Source organism: Prosopis cineraria, unplaced genomic scaffold (assembly GCF_029017545.1).
Source record: "Prosopis cineraria cultivar Desert tree isolate PC_DT_omini unplaced genomic scaffold, ASM2901754v1 PC2, whole genome shotgun sequence".
NCBI lineage: Eukaryota > Viridiplantae > Streptophyta > Magnoliopsida > Fabales > Fabaceae > Prosopis > Prosopis cineraria.
The window spans coordinates 26,671,371-26,697,538 of record NW_026555333.1 but is presented as its reverse complement, the minus strand read 5'-3'; the positions used below and the strand labels follow the sequence as shown (position 1 = coordinate 26,697,538).

At 31.3% G+C, this 26,168-nt stretch overlaps 1 protein-coding gene across 3 annotated transcripts; it reads right to left on the bottom strand.

Moving 5' to 3' along the window:
- Window positions 1-274: 274 nt before the first annotated feature.
- On the bottom strand, window positions 275-3,164 carry LOC129303662 (protein SCARECROW). Of its 3 annotated transcripts, XM_054943119.1 has the most exons (3): window positions 2,759-3,154; window positions 1,072-2,686; window positions 275-970 (listed from the first exon to the last, which is right to left on the bottom strand). In XM_054943119.1, exons 1-3 carry the CDS (start codon window positions 2,898-2,900, stop codon window positions 508-510), a joined length of 2,220 nt encoding a protein of 739 aa, XP_054799094.1. In that variant the 5' UTR covers window positions 2,901-3,154; the 3' UTR covers window positions 275-507. The 3 variants fall into 3 exon arrangements, with proteins under 3 accessions (XP_054799094.1, XP_054799093.1, XP_054799095.1); XM_054943118.1 differs by having other exon boundaries at window positions 1,072-3,154; XM_054943120.1 differs by having other exon boundaries at window positions 803-990; window positions 1,072-3,164.
- Between the last annotated feature and the right edge of the window lie 23,004 nt (window positions 3,165-26,168).

Below are 26,168 nucleotides of genomic sequence, written 5' to 3'. Positions count from 1 at the left end.
TAACTCTAAAATTCAACAGAGAATTTCTGTGTTTCTAAATATAATTGGAAAACCAATTTGCAAATCAAAATAGACTGAGATCCAAATATAAGAGTAAATTTGTAATTAAAACTCTGTTATAGTTACTAACAATATTTGAATCTTTTCTTATATTATATCATAATATCAATTAAAGATTTAAAGGACTTAATTTACATTTTTACAATTTATCATGAGTTTGGCCGAATAAAATACTCCCCTTAGACTTAACTGTCATTTTCGGAGAACAAATTGGTAAGGATGAAGATGTGTATATTTGATGCCAGCTAGAAAAATGTTAAAAGCAAAATTAGTCAAGTTTGACTGCTTGACCGAGAAGAAAAAGTCAGCGACCAAGAAAAATCAAAATAAAAACTATAATCAAAATGTTCAATTGTGGAAGAAGCATCATGCAATCATAATGTGAAATTATCACCATCATCTTCAAGAAGTCAACTTGAGAGAGAGAGAAAATTCAAGCACCAAGAATCAGCCATGGTGGACGATCGCAGTAGTGGCATTATGGAACGAAGGTCTCCAAGCAGAAGCAGTAAGCAAGCACAGATCTTTCCAACCAAGCTTCAGTGTGCCATTGTCCTCCACCAAAGTATACCCATCAGAAGGAAACATTCCCAGAAGCAAACTGGCCTGCGTCGCGGCGTTGCCGGCGAGGGAGATTCCTCTGAACCCACTTTGCTGAAGTTTCTCCCTCCAGTTATGAAACTTTAGCTCGCCGGTCCTCGCCGGACCTCCAATGGCCAGCACGTTTCGAATCTCCCTCGACAGAAGCTGATGCTCCACCACGTGTCTCTCCTCACTCTCTTCCCCATAGCTCGATCCAAGCGAATCAAACAGTGCTGAGTAGTAATGTATCGCTTCCACAAACCTCCCCAAGAATGACCCCGCATGGCTCAGATCCTGCTCCACCACCGTCACCACTTTAGGTGCCAGCCTGCACAATAAAGATGAAATCTTCGATTGTGTGTGTTTAAATATATATACATATACATATGTATGCATGTGCAAGAAAATGAAAGCAAGTTAAGCACAAACCTCTGCAAAAGCCAGAGCGTGTTAGCATCAGAGCCAGTGACATCATAAAGAGAATGTTGGAGCCAGTGGACGGCAACAGCTTCTGTCTTGCTTACACATAACCTCTCAGGATCAAGATTCCCAACTTTGTCAGCCACCGGGAAGAACTCAAAAGGAAGTCCTAATTTATTAGCAAAATCAGACAATCGTTTCCCAGTAGCTTCAAGAGCTTCCATGGAGGTGCCGAGCCCTGTGAGTCTGACGTAAGGTGGCCCACCAGCTCTTGAAGCCAAAATGTGAAACAGCCCAGGCCATTGCAATCCCTGCATTATATCTAAATCTATTATATGGACTCTCTCTTCCCTCTCGAATGCTTCTTGTATAGCTTGGTTTGCTGTGAAGTGTGAGAACTTCACGAAAGGACTGATTCCGTTGAAGACTTGGAATGCTGATACCATCTTTTGGTTATGAGGCACCATTGGCAGAGAAGCGTATATTCCCAAGCACGAGTTAATCAGCCTCGCCGATATGGCTTCCGAGAAATAAGCTGCTACACGTTGCGCCGACGTGCCAAACGGCGTCGAGAGTTGTGAGATCTCCAGCAACATCTTATTAGCTTCATCGAAGTTATCAGCTGCCACAGCCTCAGCACATTGAAGCAACAAAGTTAGGAGGTGCAACCCTTCTTCGTCTCTTTTCTGTTGTTGCATCTCCTCTTTCTTCTTTCTTGCTAGGATGATTTCTGTAGCTGTAGCCGTCGTCGTTGTCGTCACCGGACGATTATCACAAGGCGAAGACACTCCCTCTTCTTGTTGCTGCTGGTTCTGATTCTCTTGTTTCTCATGAAATTGTTGCTCCTCCTGTGGCGAATGACCTTGATGGTTTGACGATGATAATGGAGATAGTGGTAAAGTAATCACCGGTGGGTTTCCGCCTTCGTGTGTTAACGCCGTGACTGGAGGTAGTCCCCAATTTGAGTACATCTGATTCCCAACAACAGATGAAGAATTTGGAATATGCAAGTTGGGGGCCATAGCGGCAGCAAAAGAGGGGCCTACTTGCTGACCAACAAAAGACCTCTGGTTTAAACCCGCGGCCACCGGCACCGGAGGAGGAGGCGGCGCGTCTGTCCTTTTCTTCTCCCCATAATTCAGAACAGATTCAGAAGTATTAGCGGAAGTGAGGAGACGGAGTCTGTATTCAAGAATGACAGCAAGGTTGGGGTTGCAAGGATAGATAATCTCCCTGACGTTGTTGATGAGTTGGGGGATGGACACAGCGGTGGAGCCATGGATGAGATCCTTCAAGATGCCGTCGATCCAAGCCATGGCTGAACTATCTTCCATAGAAGGAGGAGGAAGAGGTCGGCCGGCGTCAGCGCTTGTGGCCACCGAAGCAACACCGTCAACAGTATTATCAAGCCGATTACTTTCAGAAGGGAATAGAGGCAAACCGGAGAATCCACAGACTGCAGGAGGAGGCGAAGGGTCCTGCTGGGCCTGCTGGGCTTGAAGATGAGGGTGAAGAGAGAGATTATCACCGCAATGACGATTGCTGAAGTTGGGTGACGTCATGGCGGTGAGATTGGTGGAAGGAGAAGGTAGAAGCGTGGAAGTGGAGTAGTTGGAGACCGTCACTGTTGTGGGGTTAGGAATAGGAACATTATTATCTCGTGAACCAGATTTATAATGAAAGCTATTGTACTTACTGTTATGATTACTTGAAGCTGCTGCTGCTGCTCTATCTACGGTGGATAATAGAGAATTTGGACGGTGGTGGGGAAACCGGAGATGAAAATCGCCGGCGGAGTTGTGAACTTCCATTTCAGAAGCCATTCTCTTTCTCACCATTTTTTCTGACCTCACTGTACTACTTTCAGTTCCAAGTTCACATTTGCTTTTTGGGAGGCTCTCACGTTGGCGGGCGCATCAGTAGATCTCAGTTCTGAGGCTCTGCTTCATGGAAGAGGACGAGGAAGAGAAGGAGGTGGCGTCCAAACAAACAGAAAGCCGTGTGAAGATTGGTACACTGGCTACAAGTTCGGATTTCTATCCATCTTGTATTGTATGGATAAAAGGATGTTTGATTAAATAGTTAACATTTGGGTTAAGGCGGAGAGAACGAAAGGGCAAAGAGAAAAGGCCAAAAAAAAAAATGCAGGGTCGTCTTATTAAAAAAAAATGAAATCATTTAAAAAGAAAACTGAGGGATGCCCTTCTCACGATTTGGTCCCGTTGATTCGGTGACTCTAGTACACATATGGGTTAAAGAAAACGAAAGCAAAAACAACAAAATGCATTCTCATATTTTATTGAGTTCCCTGCATTGGTTTAAAACCCATTGTAAATTTAAAAAATTCATTTTTAAAAATTTAAATACAAATATATACTTTCTCAAGCTCCATTTATAAAACACATTTTAAAAAATTTATTTAATTTTATTTATAAATCACAATATGATTTTTAGATAATATTTAAAAAATATTTTTATAATTATCTCTTATGAAAGAAAAAAATTATATAGTATTACTTTTTAAATTTTTTATATAAAAATATATTTAAAAATTATATAGTATTACTTTTATTTTTTTATATTAATATTGATAAGGTTAATAAAAAAAATCTTTTAAAGAGGATTATAGTAGTACACACACAAGTAAAAAGATAGATCCAATTACTTCTGTTCATACTATATTAACACCTCTGTATCTCACTATTCGACAGGGGTGGGCTTTTCTTAGCAATTACGAAGTGCTTGTTTATATTTCAATTTAGATATGACAAAAATATATTAGGGAATCTAACTCTTTGTTAAACTTAAGAAAAACACATTTCAAATTAATGTAGTTCGTAAAAGGCCTTAAATCTTTGCAAAGTTTGTGGTTTTCTTTGATTTTGACCCCAAAAAAAAAGTTGGGTTTAAATAAAATGGTTTTCTTGTGTATAAAACAATAAAATGGTTTTTTTTTACTTGATTTTCAGATTTTGAATGAAAATATGAATATTTTATTATATACAAATAAATTAAAATTCTTCATGTTGTATTTTTACTATATTCACAGGGTGTCAGTTGGCTGGGTGTAGGGTGTATTGCTATTAGCATATATTATCATTATCATATAATAACAAAATACTAGTATATATATTAGGGTTAAAAGATAATTTTAACTTTGAGTTATAGATCAAGTAGTAGCGTCTTGACTCTTAATTTATTTTTAGTATAATTTTTTTAACTTTTAAAAATATGAAATGTGAGAGTTAATAAAAACTAAGGTTAATCGTTAGTTAATAAAATAATTACAAAAATGATTCAAAAAAATTACAAATAAATGTCATATAAAAAAATGTATACCAATAAAAATTCAATTTTGACCAAGCATGTTGAACAGTTATCGAATAATTATTGGAACACCATTATTCTCAAAAAGTAACTTGCAAAATTTTATGTGGAGATTAACAAATAAAAATAATATTTAAATTATTATATATTAAAAATGTATACTCCTTCAGCTTTAAATTATGAGATACTTTTAACTAATTTAAATTTTTAATTCATTAATTAATGACATTGAAAATTAGATATCTTTTAATATTTAATCTTATTTAATAAAGTGTTATAATTAAAAAGCATATTAATTTGGCGAGAAGGGTTCAAAGGAAAACTGAGAGAGAATTAGTATCGCCGAACAAGTAATAGAAGCACTTCCCTTCTATTTTCCCCTTCAATTTATTAAATTTGTTATTTCTAGATCAAATTTTAATAATTCAAATTTACTTTTATATTTTATATAAAATTAAAATAATAATTTATTAAATATTAAATCTAAATTGTTAAATTTTTTATTAAAGAACAGAAGGAAAATAGAGAGTGAATGAAAAAGGAACACTCCACTCCCTTCTTCATTATGCCCTTCCTTCAAACCAATCACATTGGAAAAATGTTCGATTACTTTCTTCAAAAGCATTTAACAATGAAATTTTGTCTTTGACCAAAAAAAAAAACAATGAAATTATGTCAAAATAAATTTTCCTCCGTGTAGGATTATCGAGGTGATGCGCGGAACGAGGAGAGAGAGCCGTCAAACATCAGTCCCCGAAAATCTCGATTCTAGGTTTTGACATTTTGCTTTCAACTGCGGCATCACCACACAACTTTTTCCTCTTGACTTCATTTACTGTTTTTTCTCTTAAAAAAAAAAATCATTCCTTCAATTTTATTTAATTTAATTTGTTTTGGTGGGATTAACAAATTCTGGAGCAACGAACGCAAAATCTAAAAGCTGGCAGCAAAATCAATAACGAAAAAGCGGAATCTCCAAAGCTGAGGAAGCTGGTCACTTGCTTCACATGTGTGTTTGTGCGTGGGGAGTCGATTCCATCCTTTGCCTCCGAGTCTCCTCTGCGCCAGGTTAATGTATGAATCTGTTTGTACTTAAATTTATAATTTAGAGATTCTAGTTCAACTGAACTTAATTAATATTAAAATAATTTAAAAAATATTTATAAAATCTTAATCACTAAGTTAAGGTCGCGTCTAAACTATAATCTCTACACTCCACTCATGGCAAGTAACCACGATAGAGAAAGTATTTTTTAAATTTAAGAAAAATGAATATTATGGGGTTTGGCACCAAGTCAGAATTATTTATAAATAGAGAAGCCTTCTCTCATCAAAAAAAGATCATCATCATCAACAAACCACCAATCAAATTCTCAGATTTCACATCTGCTACTTTATTTTTTCTTTTATCTTATAATTTTAGTCTTTATTTTTTTATTGTACAACCGGTATAGCCCATCATATCTTTCTTTAATTAATGTATCTTTACTTCCTTGCATCCACATTAATTTTTTGCACTTTTCATTCTCATGTTAGGATGAATTGTGATTTACCAAGTTCCTTATGTTTCATTAAAAATCAAGTTCTTCCTCCATCTTTCTAAGATCCCACGTCTTTAGCAAGCCTCACAACACTCCCTTTGTTTTTTTTTTTGGTCAAATAATTTTTGGCAAGCCTAGTAGGACACGTGTGAATGAAATGCCGAAGACATGTAAGAATCAATATTTTGTTAGGAAGAATGGATTTGAGTCTTATGACTCAAAATACGTGGTTGCACGCATAAAACGTATAGTATGGGCCTTTAGCACTCTAGTGACAGTAGGGCGACAAGCAATACTTTCTCAATGAATGCCTTACCCGCTAGTTCAGGACGAGAGTCTTAAATCCTCTCACTCAAGTAAGTCTCCTATTATTGTATCTAATCATGTTGGAGCTTTGTCTTTGACCATGATATAGGACCATATTGATAACCAAGCAATGACCTTACAAGCACTAATAGAGGAACTCGAGAGACAACATCTAAAAAAGCAACAAGAGCGAGCAAAAGCCTGGGAGAAGTTGTAATGCCACACTGATGAGAGGCAAAAAGCTTTGTTGCAAACTTTGAAGGATGGGCTAAGGAACATCCCCACTATGTTGTCTAAGAAAAAGATCAACAATGAGGACCGCTATAACATCCTCAAAAGAGCTATGGTGGGTCTAACTCAATGGCAGGCTTGTTTGGTAACCAAGAAGGACAAAGGACAAGACATTGTGAGGAAGAATGATAGTACCACCAGGATACCTTTCATGAAAGCTCTTCAGAAGTGGCACTACTTAGCCAATACACTCCACAATCCTCTCTAAGAAATGTGAAGAGATCTCAAGGCTAGAGCTAGACCTATGAGTCAAGTCACTATTAAAAAGCTCAAGGGGCATTTTGTACATGCTTATCAAGAGGACTCCATCTCCAAGGTATCTCTTCATGATAATTTTTAGGTTGAGGAAAAGTGGACAATTTTACCTAGAATGTAGGAAGAAACTCAAAAGTTTGCAAAAAGACTTAGGGCTTTAAAAAAGAGATAAGCAAGGTGTTGGGCTAACAATTTCTATAGCCTTGATACCTGAATTGTCAATTTCTGAAACCATGGGGCTTGGCTTGTCATATTCATTAAGTCTTGGAATATCATTTGATGCGGCCCCAATACCTGAGCTATCATTTTCTACAGCCCCTAGTCTATCAAACTTAAATGGCTTTGATATAAAGGAGCCATATTTTGAGAGATTAGATCCTAAGCCACTAATCCTATAAGGGCTAAAGTCGGAAAGGCAAGCTTTGCAAGGGCTCTCTCTATAGGAGCTCTCTCCTTAAGGGTTCGCTCCACAAGAGCTAACTTTGCACAGGCCAGCACCATAGGGGTCGAAGATATAAGAGCCAAAGTCAAAAAAAGTGAGCTCTGCAAGGACCCTCTCTACAAGAGCTCTCTTAACAAGGGCGAAAATCATAAGGTTAAGCCTTACAGCAACTAGATTTTGCAAAACCAGCCTTTGAGGTCCCAAACCTTAAGAAAGTTGATCATAAACTGGACCATTTAGCCTACAATCCTCAACTACAAGAGTGTCCTTTAAAGAAAGTACTAGATCAACCATCAAAGAATGGGAACGAACTGGTCCTCTAAGACATACTACTCACGTAATGCTTGGAAGTGGGGCCAATGAAAATATCCATATAAAATTGGCCTACGAAGGCTCTAACCAATTTTTATGCAAAGAACATTGTTTGCATCCAAATTGTAAATTTGAAGGCTCATGTCCAACTCACCTTAATTGGCCTTAAAATAATTAAAAATAAATATTTATGAAGTCTTAACCACTAAGTCAAGATCAGGTTTAGGCCATTATCTCCACACTTCACTATAATGAGTGACCATGATGGAGGAAGTGCTTCCTAAATTTTAAAAAAATGGCTATCATGAGGTTTGGGTACTAAGTTAGGATCATTTATAAATAAATGAGCCTTCTCTCATCAAAGAGGATCATCATCATTAACAAAACTATTAGTCAAATTCTCAGGCTCTATGTCTGCTACTTTATTTTTTATTTTATCATGTAGTTTTAGTTTTTACTTTTTTATTGTACAGCTAGCATAGCCTACCATATCTTTCTTTAATTAATGTGTTTATGGTTCCCTAAATTTACATTAATTTTTTTCATTTTGCATTCTCAAATTTGAGTAAATTGTGGTAAGAGAGTCCCAGTTTTTGACATTTAATTAAAAGTTAAGTTCTTCAAATTTAATGTGTAATGGTTAGATTTTAAAATTTTTTATTTTTATGTTATATTAAAAAAATAAAAATTTTAACAAATTTTAACAAATTTGCTAGTTCAATAATCTGGACCAAGTTTGTTAAACTTGCAAATTTAAATAAACTCTTATTAAATGTAAACTTGAAACTTGACTCAGACTGTAAACTTGTTAGAATTTTCCTCTATTAATAAATCATATTTAAAACTATATACTCTTTTTGTTTAAAAATATAAGGTATTTTTAATTGAATTGTACTCTCAATAAAGTAGTTAGTTGTCTTCTAATTAATACCATCTTTTCATATATACCTCTATTTGATATGGTATTTTATTTTAAAATAAATATAAAATGACTTATTTATTAAAAGTATTTTTGGTAAACTCACATTAATTACACCTCGACACACTAAAAATATCTTACATATTTTAACATACAAATTTTGTGAGAATGTCTTACATTTTTTAATGGATGAAGTAATTAAATAATCAGGGAAACTTATTTTTAGTATTTTTTTTCTTTTTTATTAATATTATATTTTTTTGTTTTATTTGTTAAAGTAATTTCTATCGCTTCTATAAATTGAGTTCTACACAGTATATATATATATATATATATATTTTTGTTCAATGAGTTTACGAGTGAATTAATACGATTTTATAAGTTAAACATATAAAAATAATAAACTTAGTGAGTCAACTCATAAATTTAATCAAATTTTATTTAATCCAAATTTATGAATAAATTAATGTAATTTTGTAAATTACATAAAAATGGTATATATGAACCTGAATTGGGTCATGGGATTTTATGCGTGGAGGAGTGCTTGGAAACACGAATTGCAATTGGGTCATGGGATTTCAACACGATTTGGTTTTTGTTCTGTTACCGAAACAGAATTGCCAGCAACCAAAACTGGTTCACTGGTCTCCAAAAACAGCTCAAGTTCCCAAAGGTTGTGTTATATTGGGACTCACTTGATGCTCTATGAAAAAAAAAGGATTTTTGCCAAAAATAAAATAAGAATTTAATATCCTAAATTACTTAATATAATTTATGCTTATTTTCCTTTAAATTTCATTAATTTTACTATTTTAACACAAAAATTTTAAATTATTTATTTAAATATCAACATAATTGCATCACATGAAAGTTTAAAATACAAGAGGTAAAACAGAAAAAAATTATAAATATTAAGTTGCTAATATTTTGGATCAAGATTAACTGTGAGAGAAAATGCTTATATTTTAAACTAGAGGGAATATAGAGCACTTTGCTTAAGTTTTGGAAGACCAAAAATGTATAATATTTAGACTAATGCATATATTTAATCCTTTAATTTTACACAAAGTTTTATTTTAGTCTTTTAATATAAAGTGTCTTTTTAATCATATAATTCTAATATTGTTATTTTCATTCTAATAAATTTTTACATTGAATTTTTAAATACTGATAAAATATTTTTAAATGTTAACATATTAAGTTTAATTTTTTTCAAAATAATAATGAGTGACATAAAAAATTATCATTTAAAATTAACTGTATTAAGATTAAAGAATTTTAAAAAATATTTTATAAAAGGATTAAAAATATATTTTATCTTAATTATTTAATGCTGAAAAGCTTGACAACTTGATAGATGGCCATGATCTTTGCTTGTCTCCCTCCCTCGACTGCTACTGATAAGGATAAGTGATAAAGGTGATGGCAGCTAGCGGTTCGTCTTCGTATATTTGATCTTATTTACTTAAATCTTACTAATTAAAAGTATCAAATCAAAATGCGATATGAAATGTTCTTGATTTTCAATTATTATTTCACAAAACAAAGCACTTATGGACAACCAATTGTTGCCAAATGATGTCATGGATTAAACCAGGGAGCACGACAGCAAATTAGGATGGCTCTGGGAACACCAAGCACTTTGATGTGCCCTTATGTATATTTGAATCTATTATCCATACGAATGCAGAATTAGTTTCGGAGTGTCATTTTTGTGATTCTAACTTTCGAAAGTTAGCCTTGTTACTCACTTTTAATTTGGTTCGAGATTACTCGATTGATTAAAAAATTTATGGGATAATAGAATGTTTAATCTCTCAAATTTATCTCAATTATTGATTTAGTTTCTTAAGTTTAATTTTTATTGAATTGGTCCATTATATTTTTTAAATTATCATGTGAATCCTTTAAGTTTTAAAGTACAAATTAGCTCTCAAAATAATCTAATATATAAGTTATATTAATAACTTGGTATGTAGATGTAGTTAAATAAGAATAAATTAATTTTCAAATTAGTTTAATTTCTATCAATATAATCCCATATATTGAGTTTTATTTTCTTGTCTTTTAAAATTTCAAAATACGTTTTTCCCCTACCTAAATAATTTTCTTTTTTTGATAATATATATTGCTTCACTCAATATTTTATTATCCATACCAGTAAATTTCAATAGTGTAACGTTTCCATAAAAAAAAATTTTAATAGTGTAACTTTTTTTAAAATAATAAAAATCAAATTGATAACAGAAGTAAATTTAAGGGATCAAATTAAAAAAAATTAAATTTAAAGATCAGATTGATAATTGAAAATAACTTGAGGAATTAAAAGTTATATTATCCAAAAATTACTTTAAATAATTTTGTTCTAACTAATTATAACCACACAAGAGATGCTCTCGGAACACCAAGCCGTCCAAGCACTGACCTTTTCCCTTATGTACATATGAATCAATTATATATATATATATATATATATATGTATGTATGTATGTATGTATGTATGTATTTTATACAAAGGAAAGCCAACAAACAACAACCAAAATATATATGAATCTATTATCTATACGACAGCAGAATTGGTTTTGGTGTTGTTCATGTGTGATTTTATGTTTCAGATTGTCTTCTCTACGTTTCTGTCTTTCCAAAGTTAATTTTGTAATTTCTTTTTATTTGGTTGAAGATTATGTGATTGATTAAAAAATTATTATTAGTAATTTTGTTTTGACTTACTTTTTATTTGTATAATTTGATTGTGTATTTTCTGAGTTAATAATATGGTACTACTTTAAAATTTAATTTTCATTATTATAAATTTTTTAAAACTAGAATCTAATCGTTATTGGATTTGTTTGGATAGAAGACAACTAATTATTATATAATATAATTATTTTTTTAAACCCATATACTTCTAATTATCTTGAATAATCAAATTATTGTTGAGTATAGTTATTTTTTCATGTCGATTTAAAATGGATATATTTTTTGAATTAAATAATCCAATTATTTTTCTTGCATATTATTTATATTCCAGTTTTATTTGAATTTTTTATCAATAAAATATAATTTTCAAGAAAATTATAAAATCTAATGATTTTTTATGTTGAATTTTAAATCTCTCCATCTTTTACAATTATATAGTTCAACTATAGTCAATCTTAATTTCTTCATTCTCTGTAATGTAATCTCATTTGAATTTATATATAATAAAATCCAATTACTTGAGAATATTATTTATCCTTATATATCTCATATCCACCCCTAGTCTAGGCTATAATTTGTTATGTATGGCACTATAGAATATATATTTAAAATGAAATATGACAAATTTTTAAAAAATTTTCTGAAAGAACATCAAAGAGATAATTTATAAACCCTAAATTTATTTTTGTATCAATCACAAATCATGAATTATTTATAAATTATTTTTTTAATGTTAAACAAATAGGCCCTGAATTTTTGGGCAGATCATTTATATATATATATATATATATATTCCTATTTTAATTTTGATTTAGAGAAAGATTTTGATTTTAATTTACATGTTTATTTTCATCAAATATTTTGAAAAAAGGGTTAATATGTAATTTGAATTATAAACTATAAGTTTAGGAGAGATTTAAACCTTAAACTGTTATTTAATATATTTTAAATTCTTAAGAAATAAACATAATGCAATTTCACCCCATCGTTAAATTAAAACAAATGTCTATTTTTTTAAAATGGAGCCTAATGTGTAATTTTACTCAAAGGAGAATATGAGATTGCGAGAGAGTGAAATTAGGTGAAAATCACACATTAGATTTCATTTTTTAAAAAAATAATAACTGTTTGCTTTAATTTAACAGTAGGGGTAAACTTACAGTAACTTTAATTATTTAAAATTTAGAATATATTAAACAAGAGTTCAAGGTTTGAATCGCCTCTCGACTTATAACTTAGGATTCAAATTATATATTAACTCTTGAAAAAATTACGTTCAACTTAAAACTTAATTAATTTAAATTAATTATATAATTGAGTTGTCAAACTCTGAGCAGTATACTGGCCAAAAAAAAAGAGAGAGGAGGAATTCGACATCAAATAAGCATAGTGTATTTGACGACGTTTAACAACTTTATCATATCCATTATCTGGTAAATGCTTGGGATAATAATAATAATAAAATAAAGAATGGTTATTGACAAAAAAAATAATGATAAGAAATGTTGTTGGTGTGAAATTTTATTATTTTTATCAAATAACAAATATATTTTTACAAATTAAACTTTGAATATATGTTAAATTGCAATCAATTAATTTCAAATAATATTAAAAATTTGCTTAATCAAAAGCACATTTGTAACAAAGTATTTTAACATTAATATACAAATCAATAATAAATCACTCCAATAATTCAAACTTAATTCATATATGAATAAAAATAGTTTTTATAAATTTAAACATATCGTAATTTCTAAAATAATAAAGATAATAAAAGATGGGAAAATTAATCTATAGGTCCTTCTAATTTTTCTAATTTTTCTTAATGTTAAATTATGCACTTATAAATTATTTTATTTTAATCAAGCCCTCATAGTTTAATTGATTAAATATATTAGTCCTTGAAATTTAAAATTATCAATGATTCATTGACATTTTCATAATAAAAAAATTTTAAAATTTATAGAAAGTTGGATTTAATATTTTTAGTCTAAAATTTTGATTTAATACAATATTTAAATTTTATTCAATTTTTATGAAAATTCTATACAGGCACACAATTAATTTGGAAAGCATGACCTAGTTATATAAATTTTGAATTATAAAAATTATGAAATTAATTCTGAAATAATAAAATCTTTTAAAAGAAAAAAGTAAATAATTTTAACAATTAGGGGCTAACATATTTAATCAATGAAACTATAAAAACTGGATTAAAACAAAATAAATTATAAGAACCTGATTCAAAATGGTGTAAAACTATAAAGACTTGTAAATTAACTTTTTCATAAAAGATTAATAGTTAAAACTTTACTATTCATTGCATGACATTAATATTATCATCATGTAAGTTGTTTAAAAAATTTAATCATGGAAAGATCCCTAATATGAGAAGTCAAGAATAATAAATTATGGTAAGTTGACAAGGATATAATGTAACAATTATTAAAAAATTAGATCGAACGAGATGGTTGTTCGAACAATCAATCTAATGGCTAAGTCAAGCCGAACAAATTGTCTAGGAAGTTGGGCCAGTGGTCCAACTAGGAACTAGGATCGAGCCTGTAACTGGGTTTGGTTTTTAAAAATCAAATTGTTTAAAACAAATATCCTTTTTATTTTTATTAATTTTTAGAAAATAATCAATTTTTTTAATTATTTAATATTATGTTGTATTATGTTGATTTTATTTTCAAGTTAAGTGGTTATTTCATTTTTATTTCTTATATTTAGATTATTATATACATATATACTTTTTTAATTTAATTATTACATCACTGGTTCGACCATTGGTTCAACTTGATGGGATCATACGAACTGTGAATTACTGAGCTTTTTAATTCAATATACAGTTGGATTCTAAAAACATTGAATGTAACTAAACACAAATTATTTTTTTTTGATTTTTTAAAACCCTTACAAAATAAATCATTTTTTTAATAAAATCTCTAAACTATAATCACTTATTTTTTTTTAAAAAAATAAACAAATAGGTCTAAATGTACAACTAAGCATGTTTGAAAAATATTCTTATTTGAATAAGATATTTAGTTAAGAATGCTTTTTTGAATTTTTTATTTTTATTTTATATTTTTAAAATTTACTTTGAAGTAGAAAGTTTCGTTTTACAGATTTTTTTTTTAACTTACAAGTTTGTTCTTTAGAAAAAACAATCTAGCTTTATCGTCTAATATAATTATATTTCTTTGAAAAATTAACTGTTGGTTGCAATAAATAACAATTAATCTTGTTGAAAGAAATATTATTTATTTTACCAAACAAATTAAGTTGTTATTTAAATTTGACTATCGCTTTCAACTCGTAAGATTTTGAGTTTTTAGTGATATTTTTGTCCATTATTAAATATTTCAACCATTTATTAAAATATCTTGTCATTTATTATTATTTTGAATGGCATGCATCAAGATTTGACCCTTTGTTTCGTTATAAAATCAATATTATTTAACATGTCCCCATACAAAAGTTTAGTATATTTAATTTTTTTAAAAAATATTATTTTTAGTCCTTATATTTTATTTAAGTTTGTTATAAATCTTTATATTTTTTTTAATATTTTAAATTTATGTACTTTTTTTTGTGTGGCTACAACATTGCTCCTTATAATTTTAAAGGATGTTGACATAACATAACAATAACAACAACAACAACAACAAGCCTTTATCCCACTAAGTGGGGTTGGCTACATGGATTGCAAGACGCCATTGTACTCTATCATTTATCAAGCTTTTAGGAATATTATTAATTAAGAGATCGCGTTCAACAACTTCCAAGAGTGTTCTCTTAGGCCTTCCTCTACCTCTCTTAATCGGACTCAAAGTTATATGTTCCACTTTTCTCACTGGTGCCTCCCTTAATCTTCTTTGTACATGCCCAAACCATCTCAACTGATTTTCTACCATTTTTTCCTCAATAGGTGCCACCCTCACTTTTTCGCGTACGTGCTCATTTCGAATTTTATCTTTACGTGTATGTCCGCACATCCATCGTAACATTCTCATCTCTGCTACTCCAACTTTATGCTCTTGCTGTCCCATTAGAGCCCAGCATTCACTACTATATAACATTGCCTGTCTGATAGCAGTGCGATAAAACTTTCCTTTAAGTTTATTAGGCACCTTACGGTCACAAATAACTCCTTTAGCTTTTCTCCAATTAAACCACCCAGCTTGAATTCTATGTGAAATATCTCCACTGATTTCGCCATCATTTTGAATAATGGCTCCCAAATATCTAAACTTTTCTACTAGAGGTATAATTTGATCTCCCAATTTCACTTTCAAATTATTGTCGAATAGTCCTTTACCAAATTTACAATATAAATATTCCGTCTTACTTCTACTCAAACGAAAACCTTTGGACTCCAATGTCCTCCTCCATAACTCAAGTTTGCAATTAACCTCTTCTCTTGTCTCTGCTATAAGAACTATATCATCCGCGAAGAGCATACATTTTGGGATTTCCTCTTGAATATGTTCCGTCAAAACATTTAAAATCAAGTTGAACAGATAAGGACTCAGAGATGATCCCTGATGTAGTCTAATCTTTATAGGAAAATCCTTTATTTGACCACTAGGCGTTCTTATACTAGTTTTTACCCCCTCATACATATCTTGTATGGTTTTAATATAAGCAATCCGTATTTCCTTTTTTTCCAACGCTTTCTAAAGCACTTCTCTTGGTATACGATCATAAGCTTTTTCCAAATTAATAAAAACCATGTGTAAATCTTTATCTTTACAACGATACTTTTCCATTAATAGGTGCTACCCTCACTTTTTCGCGTACGTGCTCATTTCGAATTTTATCTTTACGTGTATGTCCGCACATCCATCGTAATATTCTCATCTCTGCTACTTCAACTTTATACTCTTGCTGTCCCGTTAGAGCCCAGCATTCACTACTATATAACATTGCCGGTCTGATAGCAGTGCGATAAACTTTCCTTTAAGTTTATTAGGCACCTTACGGTCGCAGATAACTCCTTTAGCTTTTCTCTAATTAAACCACCCAGCTTGAATCCTATGTGAAATATCTCCACTGATTTCGCCATCATTTTGAATAATGGCTCCCAAATATCTAAACTTTTCCACTTGAGATATAATTTGATCTCTCAATTTTACTTCCAAATTATTGTCGAATAGTCTCTTACCAAATTTACAATATAAATATTCCGTCTTACTCCTACTCAGACGAAAACCTTTCGACTCCAATGTCTTCCTCCATAACTCAAGTTTGCAATTAACCTCTTCTCTTGTCTCTGCTATAAGAACTATATCATCTGCGAAGAGCATATATTTGGGAATTTCTCCTTGAATATTTTTTGTTAAAACGTTTAGGATCAAGTTGAACAGATAAGGACTCAGAGATGATCCCTGATGTAGTCTAATCTTTATAGAAAAATCCTTTGTTTGACCACTAGGCGTTCTTATACTAGTTTTTACCCCCTCATACATATCTTGTATGGTTTTAATATAAGCAATCCGTATTCCCTTTTTTTCCAACGCTTTCCAAAGCACTTCTCTTGGTATACGATCATAAGCTTTTTCCAAATCAATAAAAACCATGTGTAAATCTTTATCTTTACAACGATACTTTTCCATTAATCCCCTTAGTGGATAAATCGCCTCTGTAGTTGATCTACCTAGCATAAAACCAAATTGATTCTCAAAAATATTTGTCTCCAATCTCAACCTGTGCTCAATTACTTTCTCCCACAATTTCATTGTGTGGCTCATGAGTTTAATCTTTCTATAGTTAGTACAATTCTGAATATCTCCTTTATTTTTATAAATAGGAATTAATGTACTTCTCCTCTACTCATCAGGCATTTTCTTGGACCGTAAGATCACATTAAATAACTTAGTTAACTATCTCACCCCTTCTTCACCTAAACATTTTCACACTTCGATAGATATATAATCAGGTCCGTTGGCTCTACCATTTGCCATTTTCTTAAGAGCTTCCTTTACCTCCTTATCACGTATTATTTGATAGAATGACAAATTTTATTCTCCTTCATCAGTTACTAAATCCTCCAAGTTATTAGATGAATCCTCTCCATCATTGAAAAGTTTAGAAAAATAAGTCTCCCATCTATTTTTAATTTCATCATCTGCAACTAAAATTCTTCCCTCTTCATCCTTAATACACCTTACCTGTTCTAGATCTCTTGATTTTCTTTCCCTACTCTTGGCAATCTTATAAATATTTTTCTCTCCTTCCTTCGTCTCAAGGTTCTTATAAAATTCTTCAAAAGCTTTAGAACAAGCTTCACCCACAGCTCTCTTAGTTTCCTTCTTAGCCATACGGTACCTCTCCCAATTTTCCTCATTGTTACACAAATGTATGGCTTTAAAATAGTTTTTCTTATACTTGATTTTGTCCTGTACACTATTATTCCACCACCAAGACTCCTTATCTCTCGGACCAGAACCTTTCGATTCTCCCAAAACTACTTTTGCAACCTCCCGTATCTTTTTAGCCATATCCTCCCACATGATGTTAACACTTCCCTGAGAATCCCAAATTCCTTTATCCAAAAGATTTCACTTGAAAATATCTTGCTTCTCACCTTTTAATTGCCACCACCTAATCTTTGGTGTTGCTACTTGTCGACGTTTTTGGATTTTACTCATAATACACACATCAAGGACTAGGACCCTATGTTGTGTCATTACAGCATCTCCGGGGATCACCTTACAATTTTTACAAAGTCTTCTATCTATGTTCCTAACTAAAAGAAAATCAATCTGTGACCTTGAGGCTCCACTTTTGTAAGTGATGAGATGCTCATCTCTCTTCTTGAAACAAGTGTTGGCAATCTTAAAATCATACGCCAATGAGAAATCAAGAAGAGTTTGTCCTTCATTGTTTAGCTCTCCAAAACCAAAACCACCATGCACCCTCGCATACTGACCAGCTTCCCTCCCGACATGCCCATTAAAGTCTCCTCCAATAAAAATCTTTTCACTCTGTGGTATGTGTCGAATCAATCCCTCCAGATCCTCCCAAAATAATTCCTTAAGACTGGCTTCTGTCCCGACTTGCGGCGCATAAGCGCTAACAATATTAACAGTCTCACGTCCAATTATCATTTTTAAAGAAATAATTATGTCTCCAATTCTGCTAACTTCTACAACGTTCTTCTTCCACTCCTTATCTATAATGATGCCTACTCCATTGCGTGCACTTACTTTTCTTGTATACCAAAGTTTGAAACCTTGAATATCCTTAGCTTCTTCTCCATGCCATTTTGTTTCTTGCAAGCAAAGGATATTGATTTTCCTTTGAATCATAACTCCTACAACCTCTACAGATTTACAATTTAATGTCCCAACATTCCAAGTACCAAATCTAATTTTGCTCTTATGGACTAACTTCTTTAGCCGCGTGCGTCCAGAATGACGCGGTAGCCCTTACTCATTTAACACTACATTCGGGCGCCGATGCAGCGGCTTTAACTCACTTATCACTGTACTCGAGTCATACAACGCGTTACTTACGGGCAACGACCTAGCATTAACATTATAATGTCTATTGTCCATGTTCATGATAGATTCAACAAATTTTTACATTGGCTGTTGATGGCCTAACACAACCCTCCTCCTTTACCCGGGCTTGGGACCGGCTATAAACATAGGCGGAGTTAAATTATTAATATGTTGACATAACACAAATGATATTAAAATTATTAATATGTTTATTAATACAGTTAAATTTGTATTGGTTTGTTAAATAAGTGTTGGGTTGGATTTTTTAATAAATAAAATAAAAGCTTGACTTGGACCCTCTTAAACGATCAACACATCCTCTCAAAATAAAGAAATTTTCTGGGGCACAACCCCCATACACCTAGTAACGCCTAACACCAAGGGCAAATCGAGACCCCAATGAGCCCACAACCACATTGCGTCGGAAAATTGCTTGATGCCATCAGAAAGGAGCATTTGACGGTGCCAAAATAGTCAATGCTGGTGAACGATCATCGGACAGTGGTGTTTTTTTTTTTTTTTTAAAAAACTTTGTCATTATTTCTGGTTTAGCTTCTTCATATTCTTCTTCACACTACGAGGTCATATTTGACACTTAATATTTAATGGTTAAATTAAAAATCGTTATATAATGATGGCTATTTAATCATTAAATAAGCCCCTTGCAATAATCGTCAAATAGGCTCTTGCTTATATGACAGTTAAATAATTTTCAAATAAAGTGTACCCTTATAAATGACGAATGCTCATATGATTCTTAATAATTATTATTTTTAGCGTAAAATAACTGTCAAATACTCTCTCTCTCTCTTTGTGAAGTGATCTTCTTCAATTTTCTGGGATTTGTTTTCCAGAACATAAATTTTGGGTTTAAGTTAGTTGGATCATAAGCAAAAATGGAGTCAAAGAAGGAAACACAAAAATCAGATAGTTTTGTGATAGAAATGGAAGCTTTTTCTTCAGCCAATGTCAACAGTTTCATGCTTTGCCCTTCACCCAAATCCTCTCATATTTCACTCTCACAGCGTCCCTCAGAGGCACCCAATCCAAGCCATTCAATCGTATCTAATGTCCCATGCCTTGCCACGTTATCCAATGTTAAAATAATTTAACTTTAAAAAAATAATTCTTTCACAATCTATTTTACCTATATTTTTTTATAATAAGTATTCAAACTGATTTTTTTTTCATTTTTCATTTTTTATTTTCAAAACTTGTTCTGAAAAATTACTCCATAGATTTTTTTTCAAACAAATTTTTGTTAAATAGGTCATGCCAAAATTTGAATAAGTTGGATTGTAGGTCTCTATAAGCTTGCTTATATTTATATTTAAAAAATTTGCAAAATAATTTTTTACAACAAGTTTTGAAAATAAAAAATAAAAGAAAATTATCTTGAATCATTATTATTATAATATATATATAGTGGTGAAATAAAGTCTGAAATAATTATTTTTTAAAATTGAATTAGTTCAACATGGAATAACATGGCAAGGCATGAGACATTGGATATAGATTGATTGACTTGAATAGCACCGTTGGAGACCACTGAGACAGTGGAATATGAGAGGATCCAGTTCCATAAAATATTTGGTGAGGAGCTACAAGAATTCTAAAATATATTATGGTGACATGTATCCATCAATTTTTGAAAACAATGCAAAAATTTTCAATTTGTAATGGAAGCTGAACTTTCATTAAATATGTATTATGAATCTCACATATAGTTGAAAAATGAATTGGTTAGATCTTAATGGCTTAGCCCGCTAGGACTTGGTATACGTTTGATTTTACTATATGAGGTGTGTCATGCGATAATTGAACTATATTTCTTCTTTAAGTCTATTTATAAAAAAAGTAATCATCCCTCAATAATTGTTGAGGTTACAAGGCCAAATTGTAAGTACATTATGTGAACTTGAAATATATTTTCCACCTACATTTTTTTGACATAATGCTTCAACTTACTATTCACTTGGTTAAGGAGGTAGAAATATATAGCTCAACTTATTTAAGATAGATATAGCCAATTGAATGTAACATGAATGTACTAAAAGGGCATGTGAAAAATTAAAGTCGATCTGAGGGTTTTATTGTTAAGAGGCACATAACACTACTACAAAAAGACTTCTTTATAGCAGTTAAAAAAAATACTTTTTATATCGATTGTACAACCGATGTAGATAGCAATATTGTTTTTAAAAAAATAACATTGTTTTTCTAGGTTGTAAACCCTACAATCCATAAAAATGCCTCGAAAATAAATAGAAATAAAAGTCAATAGCCTAAAATAAGAAAGCATTATTTAATTTATTCAAATATATCACAATTTATATTCAACATTCATTTATTCAAATCATAACAAAATTATCAAAATTATAATTAAATAATATAAATAGAATTTTTGCATGCTAAATTAAAAAAAAACATAAAATTCCTTAGAAAATACAAGTGCACAAAAGCAAGGGGAACAAGCTTTTGACAGCAACTCCTTCTCATTCCCAAAATCTGGTAAGGCCTTAGCTTTTCTGTCCTATGAGTTTCATACCCTTATAGAAGAAAATGAAACTACCATTAACTACTGAAAACATTATAGGTACATACACCACTATAAAAAAGTTCATTTTGTAGATTTAATTTTAGCTTACATTGGACAGTTATTTTAGCCAAGAAGGCCAAAATTATATACAAAAGGTGCTCAACACAAATAAAGAGACATTGGAATGAAAAAAGTGGTTAACTATAACTAGAAAATTGGAGCAAACTACTAAGAATAGCCATTACTCAAGCAATCTGAATATACTAACATAAAAACTTATATTTATTAGTATTGGATATTTGGCTATTTCTAATATCCAAATGATACAATACCTTTTAGACAGGGCAAGATTGTCTCAAAAGTACTAAAGAATGCCTTGTTTTCTGCATTTGAAATCACTTCCTCCAATAGTGGATACCTTGAACATGAAGAAGAATAAAAATAATTAATATTAATAAGTAGATAGATAAATAAAAATGGACCAAGTAAATAGCACTTTATTGAGGTTAACTTAACATTTTATGAGACAGAAAAATATATGTAAAGCCAACTTAAGGTGCAGAGCATGAATCCTTTTGCTCACCTCATTACGACATGAAACTATTTAATTAAAAAAACAAGGGAAAGAAAATTTCTTAAACATATAGTATTTATGTCATGAAACCAAAATAACATCATATATAGAAGGGGTATAAGTATGAATATCATTAATAAGAAAATCACCATAAAAGCCAGAAACATGGTTGCAAAAATAATACTATCACCATTTCCACCATGAGCAACTTAAAAAATGCACAAATTAGTATGCAAATCTATCATGACATATTGAATAACCAAAAATAGGGTAAGGGAAAGAACTAAGACCTTAGCATTATCTATATAGTTGTTTGATTATGATTTTTATTATCATTTTATTTTGCTGAGGCTACTACAAACATATATAAAATATAAATGAAACCAATTCAGTCATGAACTTGGATGCATAAATCAAACAGGGTATTGACTTTTGCATATCCTTTAATAAGCAAATCAAACCAAAAGCAAATAAGCAATATCAAACAGAATCAAATTCATATTCAATGGTAAGATATAAAGAATTGAGAATGAGTAATATTCAAGCTAAGGGAACCCAATTTTGACAAGAATGACACCAATGAGATGCTACACAAGAGAGAGAGAAAGTGAGAGAAGGAGGAGAAGGATGGTGGAAGCACCCAAACTAGAGGTTGTAATTCAAACATAATAACGCTCACATCTAGAAACTAATCAATGATCCAACTGTTGAAAATGACACATTGGATGTTTCAAACTAGCTGACAAAATTTTAGCTTGATCTAATGGTTAATGAATCTGTAAGAGCAGATTTACTAAAACTATCCTGTGAATATGGATAATAATTTTAGAGGAAGGAGGAGAAGGGTTTGGAGAAAATTGATCCTGGGTTTTGGGTATCTTGTTTAGGGAGAAGGGATGAGGAGGAGGACAGCAACACAATATAAAGGCAAGGAGAGTAGAAGACAAGGAGGAAGATGATGCAAACGCATTATGTGTGAGGAAGAGATGAGAGCTGAAACTTTAAATGACTTTCTACATCAATTACTAGGGTAACTAATGTAGATAAGACTTTTTATATTGATTACTACTAAAATTAATGTAAAAAGTGTTTATTTTTTTAATATTTTTTTAAAATTCAAAATACTTTTTTACATTGGGTGACAGAACGCCTAATGTAGAAAGTACTTTCTACATCAGGTGGAAAAGCACTCGATGTAAAAAATGTGTATTTTTTAATTTTTTTAAAATTTAAAGTATTTTTTACATTAGGTACTCCATTACTCGATGTAAAAAGTCTACATCGAGTGATAGAGGACCCATTGTAGAAAGTACTTTTTATATCGGTTGAAAAAGCACCCGATGTAAAAAGTCTAATAGTTACGGCTAATATTATAAAATTGTCACCACCTGGACTTTTTACATCGTTTGCCTTCCAACTGATGTAAAAAGTCCCTTGTAAAAGCCAAATTTTGTACTAGTGTTAGGGAAGAGGCTTATATTTATATCATAAGTACTTGAGAGATGGCAAATATATTGGTGTAACATTCTCGATTTTAAACAGGATTAATTAAAATCAATTAGATTAATTAAGTGTATTAGGGAGGTGTGTGGCCAGAGAGGCCTAATGGGCATGTTTGGTTTCAATTTTAACCCTAAATGTGGGTCTGAAGGAGAATCGAGTCATCCAAGAATGAAAAGAGAAGAAATTCTGAAAGGAGAGATTCTGTGTCATGAGCTGCGACTTGTGGATAAGCTGTTGTGGTGCATGTGTGGCAACACACCTGGGAGATGCTCTTTGTGCCATACATTATAGTGTATTGTGCATCCGCCACAACGTATGGTCACTTTTCTACTGTAATAAGATTGTGAAACTGATGCAATAGAGGAGAGAAAATCAAAGAATATGAAGGGGAGATGAAAATGCAGTGCTAGGGCTTGGAGAATCTGAGTATTTAGAGTATTTTGGAGCTCATAAACATCAAAGACAAACTTCCTACACCTAAATCCTTCTCTCTTCTTTCATTTTCTTAATGGTAGAAGTTAGGGTTTGATTGATAATGGTGATTTTTGATTCATATAGGTTATGGGTTTAAACCCATTGACTTAAATAGAGTTAATGGGACTAGATTGAGATAATGAAACTTGATAGTTATGGAGTTATAGTGATTGGTGGTTAGGGAGCATTAAATATCCAAAATTTCCCCATTAATGTGTTAATTAGGGCAATATGGTCCCATAAATGACCATTAAAGAGCTTAATAATGTTAATGAGGGTTAAAGGATGCTAAGAAACCCTATGGGTACTTTTATACGAGTCAAGAATGAATCTTGAGCATTAAAAAGTGTTAAGCTAATAGTGAATATTAGCCCAAATATGAATATTAATGATTTGCATTGTAAATGCTTGTAGAGTGATTATCCTTGGCACCATTTAAGCTTCTTAGAAGCTTTAGGAGTGAGGGGTGAAATCTTTGATCTCTCAAAGGTTTGAGGTAACTTAAAAAATTCTATCCAATGCTTTTGTGTGTTAATTAGTTTGGGAGATTTCATTAAAATGTAAATGTGAATTGTTTTGTTTGAAAAGCCTACTATGAAGTGATGGTTTAATATAGTTCAATGATTTTAAAATTTTAGAGTTCAATTATTGTTAAAATGTGAGGTCAATGATTATGAGAATATGAAGTTTAATGAATTTGAGAAATGTGAGTTTAATAACTTGAGATATGCATGGTACAATGAAATCAAAATTTATGAAGTTCAATGAAAACATAAGGTTGAGGAGTTTAATGATTGATTGATATAGGAGACTAATGATTTTGTGTTTGGTGGAGTACAACAATTTCTTATTAATAAGGTTTTATGAGTATATGTATTATAAGGAGTTCAATGATTTGCAGAATGATAGAGTTCAATGAAATTGGCTATGTGAAGTTCTATAAAATATATCAATTGTGAATTATTGCATGAATATGCATTGCATGATCTTGAGAGGCAGGAATTTGCCTAGAAAGAGGAGTAGAGAATTAAATCCACATGGTAAGGCTCCCATTCGAGTTGCTAGCTTGCCTGGATTGATTATATTTATATTATCCTACTTGTTCAATAAGGGACTATCCTACTGGTTTAATAAGAGATTTGAGCCTAGCTAGCTATCTACTTGTTTAATGAGGAAACTAGTTTAATGAGAATGACATCCCATAGTGTGAGAAAATGGGGGAAATTGTATTTCACAAGTGAGTTGGGTAAGTCTTGGCTGGGTAATCCCCTTACAAGTGTTTAGGCTAGGAAAGTTCTAGAGTATAGACTATTCCATTGTGCTATAGCCTATGATTTCATGTTAGAGGAATAAAGAGGATATAAGGGAGGTGTGATCATGCATATAGTGAGTAAGGGCACATTATTGTCTGTATTATGACCTTAACGATGACTATTATGAATTGAGTCTTAATCACTTTCGACTATATGTCATTTGATTGTGTGACAAACTCTCTTTTACATGGAAGTTGTTTAAAAGCATTACTTCCCAATTATATGTTATTATGCTTGAAAATGTGAATTTATACTCTAAAACATTTTATATGGTTTAGAGAATTGATTATACTTTCCACTTGCATTTAAATTAATTAACATACATTATTATAAGTTAGTTGGACCTTAATTACTGAGTGGCTGTACTCACCCCACTATCTTCAATATTACAAGGAATAACTCAAGAGGATTGGATAGAGGAAAGCAACCAGAGGCTTAAGACTGCGATCCTATTTAGTAGGCCTCTTTATTTTTGAGTCATTATGTGTATATGACAATTTAAAATTGCCAAGTAGGAATAGTCTATTTTTATTCTTACTTGTATTATGTGTTTTGTGAATTTTATGTGTATTTCGAGCCCTAGGGAGTGATGTTATGAAGTGTGATATATGTGATAGGGCTAAAATACTAATATAAGTAAGAGTTGAGTATATCGTGTGATGATTATGAATTATTCGATGAAAAGTTGCTTGAACTCCCCCTATTTATGTTTTTTGAATCAAGGGGTTGAGTATTTAAATTATGAATTGTAAGTGTTTAATATGTTGTGATGTATTGCACGAGTTAGTTTTGGTGTATTGCATATGGTCTAAGTAGTGTCAAAGGCTATTAGCTTTTGATGAATGAGTTGGACACTTGATTTTGTGAAAAATGTTGAAAAAGTATAAGTTTTGAAAAGAGTGTCTAAATTTTGATTGTGTAATTATTTGATTATGAGACTAAAGCCATTAGTTAGAGCTTGGAAAGAGCTTTCTGTAGATACCTAGTTTGCATCAATCAGACATCGAACAGAGGAATAGGGTGTTTTGAAAGTTGCTCTAAAAGCTATCAAATTGACAGTAGAATTTACTATCATAGATCATGCAATACACCACGGCAC

What these genes read in the sequence shown, in the direction of transcription:
- LOC129303662 (XM_054943118.1), bottom strand. Translation starts at nt 2,900, where the DNA reads ATGGTGAGAAAGAGAATGGCTTCTGAAATGGAAGTTCACAACTCCGCC. An exon ending in ACGCTCTGGCTTTTGCAGAG is followed by an intron (nt 971 to 1,071) that starts GTTTGTGCTTAA and finishes TTTATTGTGCAG; the next exon opens with GCTGGCACCTAAAGTGGTGA.